Source organism: Neomonachus schauinslandi, chromosome 13, assembly GCF_002201575.2.
Source record: "Neomonachus schauinslandi chromosome 13, ASM220157v2, whole genome shotgun sequence".
In the NCBI taxonomy this organism is placed as follows: domain Eukaryota; kingdom Metazoa; phylum Chordata; class Mammalia; order Carnivora; family Phocidae; genus Neomonachus; species Neomonachus schauinslandi.
Genome location: NC_058415.1, coordinates 447634 through 470199, shown reverse-complemented (window position 1 = coordinate 470199; position 22566 = coordinate 447634). Strand labels below are relative to the sequence as shown.

Below are 22566 nucleotides of genomic sequence, written 5' to 3'. Positions count from 1 at the left end.
GACCCCCCGCCGAGCAGGGAGCCCGACGCGGGACTCGATCCCGGGACCCCAGGATCACGACCTGAGCCGAAGGCAGTCGCCCAACCGACTGAGCCACCCAGGCGCCCACGCCGTACTGTGATTTGTAAGAAGTATGTGTTTGGTCATTCAAAGGGACAATGTCTTGAGAGAATACTGGTTGTCACGGCTGATGGGGGTGAGGGGTGGAGGAATGCTACTGGCGTCTAGTGGGCAGAGAGCGGGGATGCTGCAAAATGTCCCCCGATGCACAGGTCAGCCCCACCACAAAGAATTATCTACTCCAAGATTTCAATGGTGCTGAGGCTGAAAAGCTCTGTAGTGACTAGATTCTAGCCCAGCAGAGAAAGACACTGAGGTCCACAGAAGTTAGATCACTGCCAACCAGGGAAGTACTCCAGGGGAAAAATGGAGTTTAGGAGTCTGAGTGCATTTGTCTGCACTTCTGGCAGAAAACTGGTGCCCAGAAAACTTACTCCATGGATGAACGCCAATAAAACTGTATTCACTGGTCATGACTTCCCAAGGAAAGACATTATACTTCACAGGATAATTTTCTATGAAAGTTACAAAGGATCACACTATGTGTGTCATTAGTAAAACACCCAATCTTTAGGACTCTTTAAATCTGACATTTAACATCTATCCTGTTCACTTCTCAACAAACCTGCCACACCGTGCAAAACAAATCAGTATTTGTTTCATTATTAGATATATGCAAAGACTCTAAAGTTTTTATTGTATCCTTAAAGCCATAAAACTGACAATTTATATCAGCCAAAACCAGAGAATATCACAAGTAAATGTAAAATAATTCACATTCAAATAAAATCATGAGCATTCACGTCTTAATTTTTCCAAGCTTTATTTTGAAAGACCCTACAGACAATTTTGAATAGAAAAGAGAACAAATTGGTATTCTTTTCTGTTTTGTAATAAAATATTTATCCATACCCATATTTATGGGATTTTTAGTTTAGAGGAGAAAGAAATGTTACCTTGAGTGCTGAGTGCACCAAAGAGTGATAAAATGAAAGTGAATCTTTACGATGGTCATATAGTTATCTAAAATACCATTTAGGGGCGCCTGGGTGGCTCAGTCGTTAAGCGTCTGCCTTCAGCTCGTGTCACGATCCCAGGGTCCTGGGATCGAGCCCCGCATCGGGCTCCCTGCTCAGGGGGAAGCCTGCTTCTCCCTCTCCCACTCCCCCTGCTTGTGTTCCCTCTCTCGCTGTCTCTCTCTCTGTTAAATAAAAATTTTAAAAAATAAAAATACCATTTAAACTTTCAAAAATCACAAAAAAAATTTTTATAGTTTCCTTAATTTAGCAAATGTATCTTTTACCATCAAACTCCGAATTACAAATCAAACGTGTTTTTTAAAAGCTGATTTATCAGACTTGGATATTTATCATACGTAACTAAAATAAAGGGGGGGCCAACTGATTTAACGGCAAGGTAATTTATGCTAAAACTAATTTTTACATTGGAAATTTCTTGGCTATATGCTAATTACGGTACTGGAGCAATATTTTTACCCCTCGTAAAATTAAGAGCACAGACTAGACTTTGGTTTGGTCTTTTATTTTGTTGAAAAAGCGTATGTTTTATCTCCTGGGAAAGCATTAAAATAAAAAGCATGACTTTAAAGCTATGTCATCTTCACAAATAACATTCATGAAACCTTAGTGCTCATTACACAAGATAAAAATAACACGAGCTTACAGTCCTTAGTAGAAGCAGACCAAGCACGGCAGATGCAAATGTTTTAAGCACAGCTCTCCAGTACAGCACACTACAATTCACCCCAGAGAAAGAATGTTGGCCAGGATCTCCACCACATGCAAACTGCATTTAAAGCTGCTGGGCCCTGAAACTCCATGCAGCAGTTTGAAACTGATCCACAGCCTTCCTCCTTCACCTACCACTTGGGGCTAATACACAGCCATGAACTTCTATTGAGGAAAACCACAAAAAGCTTCAAAAAAGCTACAACGGTAGGCTCTTCTTTCACATATTATTTTAAATATCGCTTGTTAAGATGTGATTCATCGAACAGTCTTGATAAATGCAAAGGCCACCTCTAATTTTTTAAGTTTCAGTTACCTTGAACAATTGTAACAAGCACTTAAATATGTCACTGCATAACTTTAACATCCCTACAGGCAAGAGCCTTGCTGCATAAGTCAAAAGCCAGGCGTTTTAGCCACTGTTTTTTGACAAGCCGGCATGTACGACGCAGCACCAGCAACTGAGTGATCCTGTCTGAGGTTACTTAAGAAAAAGTCTGAAATGTGCATCACTGATAACCCTAAGAGAATCTTCCCCCTCTCTTTCCCCCAAATCCTTGATTAAATTCTGTATTTTTTCTAGTCTGCAATACTATCTGTGTTATTCATAGTTTAAATTTAAAAAGCAATGCTGTTAACTAAAAATAATGATATCAATGAAAATTACAAAACTAAGAAAATTAATATTATGGGTTTTCCTATATGCTTTATCACCTAAAAATAAGTGTAAATGACTACTCTTCATTTTCAATTTGAAGTTTAAGTTTTAAAACTCCTAGAAGTTATTTCTAATCATACCATTACAAATCAAGAGTTCTTATAAAATAGCAAAGTTGAAATACGATATTTTTAACTCACATGAGACAGGATCATGAGTCTTCATTTTAACTATTTATACTACAGGTATCCTAAGATTTCAATTGCACACATATACCTTTGTCTAAGGCACCTAATTATTAACAAACTGAAATTATCAACATTGCTTGGGTTTTGACAGAAAAATAAATAAAACCACTTCCTGAAACTATTTTTAAGAATGTCACTGATACTTGAAAACTTTTAGCATCTAATTAAAGATCACTAAGGGTTAAATACTTGTTCTCTGGCCCCTACTGAGTACACCCTGCCAAAAGTCCTCTAAGCTTTTAAATATTGCTTCGATGGTCTGCGTTTTTACTTCCAGGGAAAAAGAGAGCACTGTCCCAGTTAGCAGGCCACTAGCTTATTAACTTCCAGTCACCTTGATTTTTGCTGAAATGAAGACTCTGTCGTCTATACTTCTCCTGCTCCTGTTTGTGCCTCTGATAATGCCAGCACCACCGACTCAGCAGGACTCACGCATGCCCTATGATTATGGAACAGATAATTTTGAAGAAACCTTGTTTAGTCAAGACTTGGAGGATAAATATCTGGATGGAAAAAATATTAAGGTATTTTATTTCTACTCTAAATTTAACTTCGAAAACAGTCACCCATTTAAATACATGTTTTTGTTTTTTTAATGTGTCTGATAAGGTAAGGGGAAAGAAACAGCACTTTAAATGACTGGAAGTAATTCAAAATAACTGTCCCCAAGATTATATTTTTAAAGTATGCATGCCTCCCATGGTTACCTGTGGTAACCAAACAGTATCTAGAGCAACCAACACAAAATTTAAAAAAACTAAACTTTAAGATGATATCTTACTGGTTGAAGATTTATAAGCAATGTTATACAACGTCCTATATTTGTGTATTATATTGTCTCAAAATAAAATAGGAGAAATGTGTATTAGGAGAAATAATCTTGGATTACCAGCCTAAGGTTTATTATTTTAGGAAGAAGTGGTTCATGGAAATAAATACTGCTTATTTTGGTGTCCATAGCATTTCACAATAACTTACACATGCCAAGTATGCATGGTACCGAAAAATGAAAAACTCCTCAATGTGGGGCTTAATTTTTAATGAGTTTCAACAATTTAGACTCTATCAATTTTTACCAAGTGACTGTAATTGTCCTTTAGCTAATACTCTGCAGGGATGACTTCATATCACATCTTTCATACTCCACTTGCATGGGCTGAGTAATTACTTGTGGTTTTCTTGGCACAAAGAAATGAATGCTGGGTAAGGAAAAAGTTAACGCAGCACATAAGTATCTGCTCCTGCCTACTCTGTGTGTGTGCGCGCACAGAATGGAAAATGAGAAACACAGCCAAATATATAACAATGTTGATTGTCTTTTTTTTCTTTTTTCTTTTTTTAGTACACAGGACCAAATGTTAACACTATAATTTCTTTCAATGGAGTTGGTTAATATGCTAGCATTATTTTTGCCCAACATTAAGACAAAAATGATAGGTATCACTAGTCACAGCTTCAGAATTTTTAAAAAAGGCCTATCATAACAATAAGCTATTGGCTTACATCGATGATTGGAATCTCTCAGTTAAAAAAATAATTTCAAACTTCCGTGCTCCCTAGAAAGTAGTAAGTTCTTGCTTTTTATCTTCACATTGCTTTAGAAGTCTCTGCTCTTCATATAAATGTAGGGACCAAGATATTCGTGAAGTGGAGAAGAATTCAACAGCACTTAATACACAAACTCAGAGTGGAGGGGCTGCTCAAGCAGAACCCACATGGGAGGATAAAGGAGTCAAGATGGAGATGAAAGGGGAACATGTTTTCAGAGGGTAGAGACTGGGGCCCCACGCGATCTACATCAAATCTAATGGCAGAAAACGTTCCCTCCCAGGACAGGAAAGAGTGATACAGACCCCAGGGCTAACATTCTGGACTGGGGGTCCCCGTGGGGTGGGTAGGGAAGGACCCGGTGCAGGGCAGGCACGTAGGTAATGATGGGTCACTTGCAGAAGAGACCAAAAGCTTGCTCAGTGCCCTGCACATGCGGCGTGACTAGTGCTGCAATCCTGCTGAACATGGCAGAATCTGGCATCGGGAACTGAACTCAATTAAGACAAGACCATAAAGAATAATTAAAGAACTTCCCTTGATAAATATGATCTCATTTCAGGTTCCACTTCAGAAAAACTTTCATTCTGAGTCAGAGTTCCCTCCAGCTTCCATTTGGAATTTCAATATAGTCAACATTTAGGAGGCACGGAGTTCGGCTTTTGGAGATAAAACAGTAAAACAGACCTGGTTCTTTTACTCAAGGAGTTGACAGTCTGGAGTGAAAACAAGCTACACAAATATTTACCTTACAAGCTAATGAATGATGATATGGAATTACGTATCAAACCCTATTGCAGTGCAAAGGAAATGACACTAACTGTGACCCTATGGTGTTTTGGGTTTTTTGCTAAGATTTATTTATTTATTTGGCAGAGGCGGGGTGGGGCAGAGGGAGAGGAAGAGAGAATCCCAAGCAGACTCCCTGCTGAGTGTGGAGCCCAACGAGGAGCTCGATCCCAGGTCCCTGAGATCACGACCTGCGCTGAAGCCAAGAGTTGAGGCTCAACCCACGGAGGGACCCAGGCGCCCCATGACCTTAAGTTTTATGGTCAAAATTAGACGTTTTCAGACCTGATAACAAATTTTTATTTTTACAATAGGAAAAAGAAACTATGATAATACCGGAAGAGAAAAGTCTTCAATTACAAAAAGATGAGCGTGTAACACCACCACCCCTCAAGAAGGAAAATGATGGTAAGTGTGCATACCCTCTCATCTAATTATCTCATTAGGAGCTTTAATAAATAGCTTATTATGGAACTTTATTCCTTATGGTATTAAAAATGACCTCGGGATACATTAAATGCAAACAGTGGACTTTTATCTCCCCTGAGAAAGACAGCTGGTACACTGGGGGTGCACAGCCGTTGCCACCCCACATTACGAGTGAGAAACGTAGACAGAAACATTCAAGAACAACCAAGTACAAAGTGTGTGCCTTTGTCTATATAAAGTCAATTCCAGAAACAGTGATTTAACATCAATGATCTGCAAATACCATGTACAGCCTGAGGATAAGGGAAATAAAATTAATTCTTAACTTCGAGAAACTTACAGAAGACACAGAGATGGCTAAATAACATAAATATTTATAATATACATTTCTATGAAAACAATAGAAAATGTATAAATAACAAATAACAAAGTCCTCCTTAACAGTTCCTGTCTACTTGGTTTATTTTTGCTCTGTCAAAGAATAGCGTTTCACACGACAACATGAAAAAAAATCGCACACTAATTGGAAAGACATCCCTTGCTCTTGGATAGGATGACTCGGTATCATAAAGATGTCAGTTCTGCCTAAATTGGTAACAATAAACTTCTTTACAAAGCTGGTAAGGTTGATTCTCAAGTTCATGTAGAAAAATCAAACCTCCACTAATAGCCAGGAAGTCACTGAGAACTGACATGTATCCGCGGAAACAAGACATACCACACATGAGAACATACTTTAAAGTATCTATCCTAAAATACGTGTGATACTGGTGCACAAACGGAATAGGAAGTTCAGAAACAGAAATACCTGTAGAAACTCAGTATATAATAAAGAAGGCATTGTAAATCACAGAAGCAAAGATGGTATTTTTAAAGGTTTTAAGAAAAACTCTACACCCAACGTGGGACTCCAACTCACAACCCCGGGATCAAGAGTCCAATGCTCTACCAACTGAGCCCTCCAGGCACCTTAACGATGGTATTTTTGAAAAAGAGTGTTGGACCCTGAAACTAATATTACACCATATGTTAACAAACTGAAATTTAAATAAATTTAGGGCGCCTGGGTGGCTCAGTCGGTTAAGCGTCTGCCTTCGGATCGGTTCATATTACCAGGGTCCTAAAATCGAGCCCCTCGTGGGGCTCCCTGCTCAGCAGGGCGTCTGCTTCTCCCTCTCCCTCTGCCACTCACCCTGCTTGTACTCTCTCTCTGTCAAATAAAATAAAATCTTAAATAAATAAAAACTTAAAAAAAATTTTTTTTTTAAAGATTTCATTTATTTATTTGACACAGAGAGACACAGCGAGAGAAGGAACACAAGCAGGGGGAGTGGGAGAGGGAGAAGCAGGCTTCCCGTGGAGCAGGGAGCCCGATGCGGGGCTCGATCCCAGGACCCTGGGACCATGACCTGAGCCGAAGGCAGACGCTTAATGACTGAGCCACCCAGGCACCCCTAAAAAAAATTTTTAAATGGTACTGAACAACTGAGTAGTCAACTGAAAAGGGATAAAATTTGATCCATACTTTACACAGAAAAACAAATCCCTCGTTGTATAAATTAGGGTCTAAAAGTAAAAAGTGAAACCATGCAAATACGGAATGATAATCTGGGAGTGGGATGCCTCACATCCAGAGAAAATAATAGAAAAGATCAATCAATTTGACTTGATGAAATCAAACTTTTTCATTGGAAAAAGCATCACAAACGAAGGCAAACAAAACTGAAAGCTGAGAGAAATAAAGTTAATATCTCTAATTTATAACACATAAAGACCCAGGAAAAAGAAACTGAATAAAAATCCACTGGAAAAACCAGCAAAAGATATGAACATACAATTCAAAAAGTGATATAAAAATGATCCTTAAACATATGGAAAGATATTCAATCTCACACATATGGAAATGTAAACTTAAATTACACTGAGATACAAATTTTTAACCTACCCGATGGACAAAAATTAAAACTGTTACACCAAAATATACCACTGACAAGGCCATGGGCTATCAGAGACCTTCCTATATTGCTGGGAGGAATACAAATTAGTATGTTTTTGGATAGGAGTTAAGCAACGTCTAACAAAACCAACATGCATTTACTTTGTGACATAGCAATCAACTTCTAGGTTTTTACCCTAAAGATATACCTCCAAAAGGAAGAAAAAACATATGCAGCATCACTGAAGCACTGCTTGCAAATGCAAAATTCTGGAAACAATCTAACTGCCCATATGCTGCAGAGAGGTTAAGTGAAGTATGGTAAATCCACAGAAGGGAATACTACACAGTTGTGAAAGTGAATGAAGAAGACTGTTACGGACTGTTAGAAGTGATTTCCAGAATATATGAAAAAAAAGTGCAAGAGTATCTACAGGGTACTGCCTTTCATCCAAGAAAGAGAGGGATGGAAAACATACCTGCATCAGCTTACTTGTGTTTCTGGAAAAGAAACTCAAGCAAAGGTAATTTAAACATGGAGACTAGTTACCCACCAATCACAGAAGGAACCAGGGGTGGGAAGGAGGGAGAGATGGACACGGGGAGGCGGGGGACAAGAGGGCGTGGGACTTCCCTGAGTATACACTTTCTGTGTAGATTTGATTTTAGAACAAGGTTATATTTCACACAGGTAAACAAACATTTATAAATAGAATCAGCAAGGATAAGATAAAACAAAATTGGCCTACAATGAGAAACTTAATTTCATTTCCAATGAATAACATAACACATTAAAGGAAACAAATTTAATCCAAGTAACCCTTAAACACAGTATTTTGACTACATACCTTCAGGCTAAAGACAAACAGAAGGACAAATGCTGAAAATCCAGCGAGTAGGTTTGTTTTCATCAGTAATAACCAAACTACTTACTGTGTGGCCTAGCACTCAGTAAAATACTGCACTGGGTCAGGAGAGCCAGATTTCTCAGAGCCTGGTGCTACAAATGTGCTGGGGGACGGCCAGGGTGACACTGGGGAGCTGGACCGGGAGGGAAGACACTGGCGCCAGCTTACGCTTTGTACGCAGACGTACAGACGTGGGTACAGGCCTGCCTTGTTTTACTGACCCCGCAGATGCTGCACTGCTTACAGACTGAAGGGTGACGGCAAACCCGCCTGGAACGAGTCCATTGGCACCATCTTCCCAAGAGCAGTTGCTCGCATCATGTCCTGTGTCACATTTTGGGAACTCTCACAATGTTTCAAGCTTGTTATTACTACATTTGTTACGGTGATCTGTGATCGGTGATCTTCGATGTCACCACTGTAATTTGGGGGCACCATGAGCCGTGCCCATATAAGACGGTGAACGTGACCGATCAATGCTGTGTGTGTTCTGGCTGCTCCACAGATGGGCCCTTCCCCCATCTCTCTCTCCCCTCCTCCTCGGGCCTCCCTATTCCCTGAGACACAACCGTATTGACATTAGCACAACTGATAACCCTACCATGGCCTCTAAGTGTTCAAGTGAAAGGAAGAGTCACACATCTCTCACTTTCCATCAAAACTAGAGATGATTAAGCTTCGTGAGGAACGCCTGTCGAAACCCAAGACAGGCCGAAAGCTAGGCCTCTTGTGCCAAACAATTAGCCCAGTTATGAATGCAAAGGAAACATTCTCGAAGGACATCACAGGTGCTTCCCCAGTGAACACTCGAATGAGAAGAAAATGAAACAGCCTCCCTGCTGACATGGAGAGTCTGACTGGTGTGGATGGAAGCTCAGACCAGCCACAACATTCCCTTCGGCCAGCGCCTCACCCAGAGCAAGGCCCTGACTCTTCAGTTCTGTGCAGGCTGAGGAGGTGAGGAAGCTGCAGAAGAAAAGTTGGGAGCTGGCAGAAGTTGGCAAGGCTAAGGAAAGAGGCGGTCTCCAAAGCGTACAAGTGCAAGGTGAAGCAGCGAGTGCCGACGGGGAAGCTGTAGCAAGTGATCCCGAAGATCTAGCTAAGAGAATTCATGAAGGTGCTCACACTAAACAGATTGTCAATACAGATGAAACAGTCTTCTATTGGAAGATGCCATCTAGGACTTTCATAGCTAGAAAGAAGTCAACGCCTGGCTTCAAAGGTTCAAAGGACAGGGGTGCCCGGGTGGCTCAGTCGTCAAGCGTCTGCCTTCGGCTCAGGTCATGGTCCCAGGGTCCTGGGATCGAGCCCCGCATCGGGCTCTCTGCTCTGCGGGAAGCCTGCTTCTCCCTCTCCCACTCCCCCTGCTTGTGTCCCTCTCTCACTGTCTCTCTGTCAAATAAATAAATAAATAAATAAAACCTTAAAAAAAAAAAAAAGTTTCCAAGGGCAGGCTGACTTCTCAAGTGAGGCTAATGCAGCTGGTGAGTTGAAGTGGAAGCCAATGCTCATTGCCCATTCTGAAAATAAGCCCTTAGCAACCATGCTAAATCTCCTCCGCCTATGCTCTCTAAACGACACAGCCTGGCGGACAGCACATCTATTTACAACATGGTTGATGGAATATCTTAAGCCCACTCTTGAGACTTGCTGCTCAGTAAAAAAGATTCCTTGCAAAATATTACTGCGACATGGCATTGCACCCGGTCAGCCAAGAGTTCTGATGGAGATGGACAAGATTAATGTTGCTTTCATGCCTGCTACCACAATATCCATCCTGCAGCCCCTGGATCCAGGGGTAATTCTGACTTTCAACTCTCAAGTCTTTAAGAAATACCTTTAGTAAGACTATAGCTGCCACAGATAGTGATTCCTCTGATGGATCTGGGTGGAGTCCATTGAAAACATCCTGGAAAGGATTCACCATCCTAGATGCCATTAACATGCATGATTCACGGGAAGTGAATGAACAGGGGTTTGGAAGAAGTTGATTCCATCGCTCATGGGTGGCTTTGAGGGGTTCAAGACTTCAGTGGAGGAGGTCACTGCGGATGTGGGAGAAACGGCAAGACAACCAGGATCAGAAGTGTGGCCTGAAGATGGGACTGAACTGCCACAATCTCATGATAAAACTTGAACAGATGAGGAGTTGCTTCTTATGGATGAGCAAAAAAGGGGATTCTTGAGATGGAACCTACACCTGGTAAAGATGCTGTGAAGACTGTTGAAATGACAACAAAGGATTTAGAGTATCACGTGAACCCAGTTGTAAAGCAGAGGCAGAGTTGGAGGATGGACTCCAGTTTTGAAAGAAGTTCTTCTGTGGGTAAAATGCTACCAAACAAGCATCACAAGCTACAGAGAAATCATTCATGAAAGGAAGAGTCAATCCATGAGGCAAACTTCAGGGTTGTCTTCTTTTCAGAAATGGCCAGTCACCCAGCCTTCAGCCACCAGCACCCTGATGGGTCAGCAGATCAACATCAGGCAAGACCGTCCACCAGCAAAAAGATCATGGCTCCCTGAGAGCTCAGATGGTGGTTAGCACTTTTCAACAATAGAGTATTTTTAAATAAGATATGAACATTCTTTTCTTTTTTGAACAATGTTTTCTTTTTTTTTTTTTTTAAGATTTTATTTATTTGAGACACATTGAGAGAGGGAACACAAGCAGGGGGATTGGGAGAGGGAGAAGCAGGCTTCCCGCCGAGCAGGGAGCCCAATGCAGAGCTCGATCCCAGAACCCTGGGGGTCATGACCTGAGCCGAAGGCAGACGCTGAGCCACCCAGGACCCCTGAACAATGTTTCTTTAGACACAGCTACTGCACATTTCATAGGCCACATGCACTGTAAACGTAACTTTTATGTGCACCGGGAAACCAAAAAGCTCATTTGACGTGCTTTATCGCACTGGAACCAAATGTGCAATTTCTCTGTTTGCCTGTATAGACATATTTGGCTCTGTGAGTGTATATGTGTATATATGCATACGGTGTGTTTATGTGTACACACACACACATATGCATACGGTGTGTTTATGTGTACACACACACATGCATACGGTGTGTTTATGTGTACACACATATATGCATACGGTGTTTATGTGTACACGCACACACATATGCATACGGTGTGTTTATGTGTACACACACACATTGTAGACGGTGTATACATACATCTATGTCTATATGTGTGTAAGAATGCATGTATGTCTATAATACATATATGTGTGCATATATGTGTATTAAATATGGAGAGACAAATAGACATATATATATTTCCCAGCTCTCTCTGCAGAAAGAGTGTAGAAACAATGAGATGCTGGTAGCAATGAGCATATCCACATTCAAATCTTGGTTTCTAAATACTACTCTCCACTAAAAGGAACCAATACTCCTTAAAGGAATAACTGATTTCAGGCTTAGGGCAGAGAAAAGGCAAGAGTGGTCTAGGACATCTTAAGCCAGAAAATAAAAAAGTTCTCACAGAGTAATGGAGACATTTAACATTTTAATTAATCAAAGTATAAAAAAATATGTAGGTATAAATTTGTAAAAGACATATTAAGACCTGCACACTGAAATCTAGATAACTAGGGTGCCTGGGTGGCTCAGTTGGTTAAGAGACTGCCTTCGGCTCAGGTCATGATCCTGGAGTCCCAGGATCGAGTCCCGCATCGGGCTCCCTGCTTGGCAGGGAGTCTGCTTCTCTCTCTGAACCTCCCTCCTCTCATGCTCTCTATCTCATTCTCTCTCTCAAATAAATAAATTAAAAAAAAAAAATCTATAAAAAAAGAAATCTAGACAACTATACTGTGAGAAATTAAAGACCTAAATATATGGATATATTATGTTCAAGAACCAGAAAACTCAATATCATTATCAATTTTTCACAAATTTATTTGTAGATTTAACTCAATACCAGTTAAATTTTTAGCAGGCTTTTTGAAATTAAGAAGCTGACTGAAATTTATGTGGAAATGCAAAGAGATTAGAATAGTCATAACAATGTTGAAGAATACGGGTAGAGGATTTACACTTCCTAAAACCGTACAGGAAGTAAGACATTGTGGTATTAGCATAAAAATAACAAGTAGATCAACAAAACAGAGTAGAGTCCAGGAATACACTTACACAATAGGGTCAACTGGTTTTTCACAGTGGTCCCAATGCAACATAATGAGGAAAGGACAATTTTTTCAAAAAATGGTGAAAAAACTGGATAGGTCTAAGTTAAAAAAAATGAGCTTTGACTCTTCCTGAGACCATATATAAAAATTAACTCAAAATGGACCCCAAAGCTAAATATCAAGAGCTGACACTATACAACCTTTAGAAGAAAACATGATAATAACGTAGGTTGGCAAAAATTTCTTAAATACAACAGAAAAAGCACAACTATAAAGGAATCAACTGTTCTTCATTAAAATAAAAATATATAGAAGGAACACACCTCAACATCATAAAAGCCACATACAAAAGACCCAGGGCTAGTATCATCCTCAATGGGGAAAAACTGAGAGCCCTACCCCTATAGTCAGGAAGACGACAGAGATGTCCACTCTCACCATTACTGTTCATCACAGCACTGGAAGTCCTAGCCACAGCAATCAGACAACAAAAAGAAATAAAAGGCATCCAAATCAGCAAGGAAGAAGTCAAACTTTCATTATTTGCAGGTGACATGATACTCTATATAGAAAACCTGAAAGACCCCACCAAAAAATTGTTAAAACTGATACACGAATTCAGCAAAGTCACAGGATAGAATATCAATGTACAGAAATCTGTCGCATTTCTATACACCCATAATGAAGCAGCAGTAAAAGAAATCAAGGAATCAATCCCATTTACATCTACACCCAAAACAGTAAGATACCTAGGAATAAACCTAACCTAAGAGGTAAAAGATCTGTACTCTGAAAACTACAGAACACTCATGAATGAAACTGAGGAAGACACAAAGAGATGGAAAGACATCCCATGCTCATGGATTGGAAGATGTTGTTAAAGTGTCTATATTACCCAAAGCAATCTGCACACTTAATGCAATCCCTATAAAAGTAACAACAGCATTTTTCACAGAGCTAGAACAAAAAATCCTAAAATTTGTATGGAACCAGAAAAGACCCAATACAATCCTGAGAAAGAAAACCAAACCTGGGGGCATCACAATGCCTGACTTCAAGCTCTATTACAAAGCTGTGATCACCAAGACAGCATGGTACTGGCACAAAAACAGACACATAGATCAATGGAACAGAATAGAGAACCCAGAAATGGACCCTCAACTCTATGGTCAACTAATCTTTGACAAAGCAGGAAAGAATATCCAATTGAAAAAAGACAGGCTCTTCAACAAATAGTACTGGGAAAACTGGACAGCCACATGCAGAAGAATGAAACTGGACCACTTTCTTACACCATACACAAAAATAAATATAAAATGGATGAAAGACCTGGGCCTGGGTGGCTTAGTTGGTTGAGCATCCGACTCTTGGTTTCTGCTCAGGTGGTGATCCTGGGGTTGTGGGATCGAGACCCGTATCAGGCTCTGGCTTGATGTGGACTCTGCTTGGGATTCTCTCTCTCCTTCTTCTGCCTCTTCCCCCACTCACACACATGCTCTCTCTCTCTCAAAATAAATAAATAAATAAAATCTTAAAAAAAAAAAAAGGATGAAAGACCTAAATGTGAGAAAGGAAACCATCAAAATCGTAGAGAACACAGGCAGCAACCTCTTCAACCTTGGCCTCAGCAACTTCTTCTTAGACATGTTGCCAGAAGCAAAGGAAACAAAAGCAAAAATGAACTACTGGGACTTCATCAAGATAAAAAGCTTCTACACAGGGAAGAAAACAATCAACAAAACTAAAAGGCAACCTAGGGAACAGGAGAAGATATTTGCAAATGACAGATCCAAAATCTATAAGGAACTTCCCAACTCAACACCCAAAAAACAAATAATCCAGTTAAGAAATGAGAAGACATGAATAGACACTTTTCCAAAGAAGAAATCCAGATGGCCAACAAACACATGAAACGACGCTCATCATCACTCATCATCAGGGAAATACAAATCAAAACAATGATGAGGGGGCATTTGGGTGGCTTAGTCAGTTGAGCGTCTGCCTTCAGCTCAGGTCATGATTCCAGGGTCCTGGGGTTGAGTCCCGCATCTGGGTCCCTGCTCAGTGGGGAGCCTGCTTCTCCCCCACACCCTCTCTGTCAAATAAATAAAATCTCTAAAAAAAATAACAAAAAACACAAAACCACAATGAGAAATCACCTCACATCTGGCAAAATAGCCAAAATTAACAACACAGGAAAAAATAGGTGTTGGCGAGGATGTGGAGAAAGGGAAACCCTCTTGCACCGTTGGTGCAGACTGGATTACAGAACTGAAGATAAGATTCTGGTGAGTTATTAGGTACAGTACAGGTCACTAACATGACCATGGTATCTTTCCCACTATCACCTATAATTCTGCAAAATATTTTTTCAAATTAGTGATAACATTCATGATAGCAATAATTTTACCATTAGAGGCTAAATATTTTAATTTTTTTTTTAAGTAGGTTCCACGTCCAGCATGGAGCCCAACACAGGGCTCAAACTCACATCCCTGAAATCAAGACCTGAGCTGACACTGAGAGTCAGACACTCAAATGACTGAGCCACCCAGGTGCCCTGAGGCCAGATATTTTTAAAGTACTGTTTATATTTTTATGATTTTGTTTCCCAACTTAGAAATGCCCACCTGCCTACTGTGTGTTTGCTTAAGTGGTTCTGTATACTGTGAAGAAGTTGACATTGATGCTGTACCACCCTTGCCAAAGGAATCAGCCTATCTTTATGCACGATTCAACAAAATTAAAAAGCTGACTGCGAAAGATTTTGCAGATATACGTAAGTTAATTTTAAATAAAATAATTCATATTAACTCATGTTAGTATCAACCTCATTATAAACACAAGTTTCTAGGCACTTGGGGCCTCTCACATCTAGGGTAGTCACTGCTGGAGTATTTAAGTATCCACATACTTCACCAAAATCCGCTGGTTTGTTGGTGAATCTCCTTTCCATTCAAATGCCGCATGTCATCTTTCTTTACTGGTGACTTCAGTGTCTATGTTGACGGCCCATCTAACACATGGGCACCTACGCCTTCTCAACTTCAGGACTTTGAGACCTGTCTGCCTCAGCCAGTCAGGAGTGCCAGTATAATCGAAGCGCTTCTCTAACCTCAGTGCTTTCTTCACAATGCTACCTTCACTTTAAAAGCATAGACTCTTTTCCTTACTTTAACTCAAGGTTCTTAAACCTGGCTATGTACTAAAAACAAAAATACCGATACCAGGTCCTACTCTCCAGAGCTTTCAATTCAGGTCTTGGGAGAGGCCCACGTGTCGTCATGAAACACCACCAAACTTCTCATATGATTATCACGTGGAACCAGCGGGTTTCACTCCTTTCTGGGATGCGGGCCGCCAAGGCCCTGCCGTGAGCACACCACACTCCCCGACTCCTGCATCGCCAAGTCCCCCAGTCCTGGATCACAAGCCCTCATGAGTTCTCTAGCCTGCTGTGTTGTTGAGTGTTCTGAAGAAAATCACACCCAGAAATGCACACTGGCCCCATTACACATTTATGAGATTCGCCGTAAGAGTATTCACGCTGCAACTGGTCGGGGTACAGTTGTGCCTCCCAGTTGTGGATCCACACTTTCAAACTCAACTACCCGGTGGAATTTATTTGTGACCCAAAGTCACTACATGTTGCCCTTCACAGTCATCTGCAGACAAGTGCACAGTGGGAACACATTGGGGTTACCTAACCAAGGTCGAACAAGGTGACCCCTGCCATTCTGTGTCAGCTCTCACATCCTAAGGGTCCTGCTCCGTCTTAGTGCCACACCTTCCCCACTCCTGTGCTCCCCAAGCGCAGTGCTCAAGTGCCTCACGGGAAAGACACTGTGTGAGGGAATCTTCATTCCAGTGTGAGCTGCAGCGCTCATGGCCATGAGTTGATGTTAACGTACCCACGACATATAAACTAACTACAATGCTTTGAAACAGAAACACTGATAGAATTTTGTACTAATTGGTTGATGTAAATGTAAATGTGTGACCAGAGGCTCACAGGAGCCTAACCCTGTATATTCCCTGGAAGCAATGATCCATATTCACTAATTCAGTGTTTGCAGGGATTAACTCAAATAATGAATGAGAAGTGACTCCGTTTCCTCATCATCCCAGACATATAAAAGTGAAACAAACGAACTGAATGTTTCTCTCCATCTGCATCACCTTAACCAATTAGGGAACATTCCTGTTTGTTGTTGTTAAGCGATAAGGCATAGACAGATAAAGATAACATACCTACGATCACAATGCAACATGCTGGGAAAAAGTCCAAAACATACCTACATGATTCTTTTCAACCAAATGTGGTGCTTACTTCCCATGATCTGCAACCAGAATTTGTTTCAAACTGCCTCAGCATCCTGAGAATTCAAACACAGAAGGATAGAAGGACTCTATGAACTTTAAGTTCCCTTCCAACCCTGAGATTCCAGGACTCAAGTGAGGAAAGCCATCAGTGTGGGGCGCAGGGCAGATGCTCACCATGCATTCAACAAAATTTACTGATCTACTAATTACAGACACTCTATTAGATACTAAAAATAAAAGGTGTTTGAATGACCCGTTAAACCAATGCTTTTCTTCAGTCCACACAAATGAGACTTTATATTTTTTGTATATTTTCTGTATATTTTTCCTTCAAGCTAACTTAAGAAGACTTGATTTTACGGGAAATCTGATTGAAGATATAGAAGATGGTACTTTTTCAAAACTTTCTCTCTTAGAAGAACTTACACTAGCTGAAAACCAACTATTGAAACTTCCAGTTCTTCCTCCCAAGCTCACTTTATTTAATGCAAAATACAACAAAATCAAGAGTAGAGGAATCAAAGCAAATACATTCAAAGTAAGTATTTTATACTATGACCAAACACAGTATCAGTTTTATACAACCAATGATAATATGAGAAAAGAGAAACTCTGTTCTAAAATTTTGTTTTATATTTTTAAATGATTTTAACTTTATAAGTGAAGACATTATTTCCATAATAAGTAGTCCTGGTATTGGGCTCATTCAGTCTAGCTTACCTGCACCTCCCTTTATGTAACTTGACCTTGTTTCATGGGGCTACGTTGTGTCCCAGCTTTTTCACTTGTTCACACAGTAAATATTTATTTATATAGACGTGGTTTGTACCCTCATGGCATCAGGATACTATAGAACCTCAAAATGCGAGTTTTCCTGTGTTTCTTTTCCTTACAATATTAGTAATTTACACATGCCAGAAAATTATCGTTCCTAAAGTAAAATTCAGTAAACGTTTAATTTTACTTTTACTACTTAAAAGTATCAGCCCATGAAATTCTGCAGGTAGACTTTCTTTTGAATTTCAGCTAGTACAAAATTCTGTATGTACTAAACATTAATACGTTTCTTATTTAATAACTCAAGATATAGGCACAGGAAAAAGGGAAGGTGATCTACTCTGACTTAGGTAGCCAGGTTGTGTCCAAATGCACAGCCTAAGGAGAAATTACTGCCTCAGTCCAGTCCTGCACAGGTGGTAACTCGTTCCCTGTCCTGGAAGGAGCCCCAGATAAAAAGACGACTGTGTTACTATTGGCAGCAAAACTCATTCAAAGGGGAAGTTTGTTACTTCTTATGATAACATCTAATAGAAACACTATCAAATAGTATCATAAAGTTTATGATAATCACAAAAAGGTACAATTTATCCACAAATGAACAACCTGTCAGAAAATGTAAAAATCTTCCATTTTTCTTTTCTTTTTGTTTACACTCAAGCAGTTCTTTTTAAACTGTAAGAGACATTATTCTAAATGCACATCAGAGTTCCTCGGAAGTTAAGGGATTATTAGGGGACTTTTCAAAACAGGACTCACTTCATTTTTTTATTTTTTCAAGATTTTATTTTTTTATTTGACAGAGAGAGACACAGTGAGAGAGGGAACACAAGCAGGGGGAGTGGGAGAGGGAGAAGCAGGCTCCCCACTGAGCAGGGAGCCCGATGTGGGGCTCGATCCCAGGACCCTGGGATCACGACCCGAGCCGAAGGCAGACGCCTAACGACTGAGCCACCCAGGTGCCCAAAACAGGACGCACTTTAAAAACAACAAAAAACCCTTATAATTTGAAGCTATGTAATTCCAGCTGATAAGCTGTTGACCAACTGGCATAGTAAAGATCTGCAAGAGCCGATCAACACTTCACAAAAGGAGTGTTTGAATATTCTGAATTTTACACTTGCATTACATCTTGAAGTCACGTTATAAAATGATACACAGCAATGGGCTGCTGAATGAAGAGTAATTCAACACAGACCCTTATGGGTAAAAGTCATACCTCACTAAGTAGTTAATAAATTGCTCTAGGAAATATCTTACTAACAAGCACATCGCTCAGGAGCACAGGCAAGTCGCATGTCACTGTGCTTTGCAGAGACCGTGTTTCTGCAAACTGAAGGTCTGCGCCAACCCTGTGTGGAGTGAGTCTGTTGGTGCCACTTTTCCAACAGCGTTTGCTCACTGCGTCTCTGCCATGTTTTGCTAATTCCTGCAATAACTGAAACTTTTTCATTATTATTACATTTGTCATGGTGATCTGTCATTAGGGACTATAACTCACTGAAAGCTCAGATGATGGTTAGCTTTTAGCAATGAAGTATTTTTTAATTAGGGTACGTACACTGTTTGTTGGACATACGCTATTGCACACTTCATAGACTGCCGTATAGTGTAAATGTAACTTTTATAGGCTCTGGGAAACCAAGAAATTCACTGGATTCAGTTTATTGCAATATTTGTTTTATTGTGGTGGTCTGGAACTGAACCCACATTATCTCCAAGATGTGCCTGCATTCATTTTGCTAGAAATTGGTGGAACTGAAATGAGAAGTTCTGAAGGTTCAAGAGAGGTTATGGCAGCACCAGGATCCAAATTCAATCCTGCGTAGGGACTGACCTTATTAGCTGTTCACAAGACAAATCAAAGGGGCCCAGAAGCTGACATGAGGACTGAGGCCAGGCACGGCTGGATATTCAGTGGTCAGATAAGTGGAGAAAAATGTGGGGAGGCAAGAGGGAACTACTACCCTTCATAAAGGACCAAAATATACTACTTGTGAAACGAAAAAAACCCTCAAAACCAAATAACTACCAAACCAGCAATTAATAGTACTGATAGGTGTCTATAACAATACTTACGTGCACGTGTACTCACGTACACATGCACGCACATGTATATGCACATATATGCATCCATATGCATGTGTGTACACAGCTGGAATCCTGTGTAAGAAGTGTACTGACTCAATAACACTCAAGCCAAGTACCTTTTCCTTACAGAAATTGAACCACCTCTCCTTCCTCTACTTGGACCACAATGCCCTGGAATCTGTGCCTCTTAATTTACCAGAAAGTCTACGTGTAATTCATCTTCAGGTAGGATTGCTCCTTTCACAATATCTGGCTTTAAGTTACAATTGGTCAGTCTTATGACTCATTAGGAAACTCATTTATTCACATGTAAATTTTGCCTATCAAAAGTGTAACTAGTCCAAGGCACTCACCCACCTGAAAGCCCCACCTGTCCAGAGAACCATGAAAGGATCAGCGACCTAGGTGTGAGGTCTGCTCTTAGAGTGGGGTTTGTCATCAGGTGTGAACTTATCATCTCCTAATTAATCTGACACATGGATTTGAAGGTAGGGCTCACTAAGACCTCTCTTTGTGCTTCTTTCTCCAACAGCAGTAAACATTGGCTTTTGGTGACTTTCCAGCTGACTTTATTGTCCAATACCATCTTGAGGTAATAGGAGAGAGAGGAGGAATTAAAATAAACTAAAACTGGTCTCTCAGCATCACAAGAATTCCCATTTGTCCTTTTTACTTCTTTAAAGGAACATCTAAGGACACAGTACCCATTTTGAGTTGACACTCTAGAACAGGACAGTTTCTCCAGCTAGGATAATCTTATTCATGCTTAGAACTTTCTGCCACATGGATACCACTCTGAATAATAAGCAATGTGTTCTTCCAAAGTAGTACTGTATACGTAAAAAGGGAGGGGCTGGGGGGGAAACTCAGGCCGCACTGAGAGGGTTTTATTACTATGAGGATACACAGGATATACAGTATTTTCAAAATCACTTTTTAGAAAAATACTCTGTGAAATCCCATTACATAGCATACAGAAGGCTAATTTCAAACTTCTGAACAATTTTTCCCTTCTATTTTCCAGTTTAACAACATAACTTCAATCACAGATGATACATTCTGCAAGGCTAACGACAGCCGTTATATTCGGGACCGCATTGAAGAGATACGCTTGGAGGGCAACCCCATCGTCCTGGGAAAGCATCCCAACAGTTTTATCTGCTTGAAAAGATTGCCTGTAGGGTCATACTTTTAACCACTACCAATGCAGCATATAAACTAAAGTATACTCATGCATATAATCTGTCTCAACAATGTCTAAAGGAGCATAAATATTTAATACTAACTTTGTGTCCCACTACGAAGTAATTTTATGTTTTAAACAAAAATCTTACACATAACAAGTAAAAAGTAAAATTGAATCTAAAGTTCAAAACAAAGCAATGTGAAAATACTTAAACAGCATTACAAAATCCTTGTAGTTTATACCATAGTGTGATTTTAAAAGGTATGTTTTTATATAAATACCCAAATTTAAGAAGCATTATTTCCATTACTAATGAAGTGGAAGGGTAAGTCCAAGAAACGTTCAACTGCTGTTCTTTCTTGGCCTTTACTGGATCCCTAAAGCATTTAAAGAAGATGTTCCAAAAACTTTGAAAAGCTAAGTATTTCCAGGGACCTCCCATTTTTCTTTTATGATTCATACATTATTCATTATGAAATAAGAACTGTTTTCCCTCTATTAAGGCAGCTATTATATTTTTACTTAGCCTGAGAAATAGGGTATCGTCTCATATCTAGGCAAAACTTTCCAAAGAAAGCATAATTTTACTCTCTGATAAAGACCTAATAGAGTAATATTCAAAGTTTGCTTTGTAGTCACACAGTTAAAGGTTTCAGTAAAATAGTAAAAAAATCTTCCTTTTTCTAAATACTGACATTCCAAGTCTACCATAAAACATTTTAAGGAGCCAAGCAGACCAAAATCAGAATGCTCATAAAAAACAAAAAACAAAAAAAAAACTTGAATGTCCATCCCATCTCTCAAAAAATAACTATAAAGTTCCCCATTGTAAAGCCTTTCAAATATGACAGATACTGCAAAATATTTTCTTTTTACCACCACAGCAGTGAGAATCTCATTCATAAATCTGTTCAAATGTAAGACATGAAAACAGTGAATTTTGTGGTGTTACTGAACACGACCTTCCCTCCCGCCCCCCAACCTATATACATCACAGTCATGCAAACTGACTATACCTCCACAAGAAGGCTTCGGAGCAACATTTTCTAAAGACCCGGGATTAACTGATCATTTCGCAATGTGAATTCACATACACTCTAACAGTGATGACTCATGATGGAACAACGCTGCCAGATTAAAGTTCCTAAAATAACCTTCCTCTTGCCCAAAACCCACTCAAAAGTCTTAGTCCCCACACTGCATCAGGATTACATCCAGAATTATCAGTGCTTTAGACACATGCGTCTGAACTGTGTATATAAAAATTTCCAATATTGTTTCCAACATAAATCATACATTAGAATCAAGTTGGTCTCCATATACCATTCCCAGAACAAATAGTCATTCATATTTTTAAGCATTTGCTTCTGTTTTTCCCTAAGTAGAATGAACTCCTGTTTTTCAATTTTTCCTCCATTTGTCAAGGTTGACCTGAAGATGAGACTTTTTCATTAAAACATCTGTGATGTCTTTATTAACTCACTTGCTTATTTTATTGGTCTATTATCTATATTGGTCATCATTAACTATATACTGCTTTCTCATTATTTTGTGTGCATGCCTCATTTCTCTGTAACTGAAAGCTCACTGAACACATCCAATATTCCCTGTATACTTTCAGTGTGCCTAGCATAATAGTAGTGAGCACATCTGAATTGAATATGCAATGCAAAGTACAAAATAAAATTCATTTAAACTGAGGGCTCTGTTTCATTTGGAAAAATAGAATCTTTAT

General features: G+C 39.8%; 2 protein-coding genes across 2 annotated transcripts in view; one reads left to right on the top strand and one right to left on the bottom strand.

Moving 5' to 3' along the window:
* LOC110584356 (centromere protein P) overlaps positions 1–22566 on the bottom strand; it is a 241534-nt gene that overhangs the window by 149962 nt on the left and 69006 nt on the right. The window lies entirely within an intron of this gene.
* On the top strand, positions 1922–22522 carry OGN (osteoglycin). Its single transcript, XM_021694445.2, has 7 exons — positions 1922–2015; positions 2992–3238; positions 5366–5459; positions 15075–15233; positions 17113–17315; positions 19775–19870; positions 20670–22522. Exons 2-7 carry the CDS (start codon positions 3065–3067, stop codon positions 20838–20840), a joined length of 897 nt encoding a protein of 298 aa, XP_021550120.1. The 5' UTR covers positions 1922–2015; positions 2992–3064; the 3' UTR covers positions 20841–22522.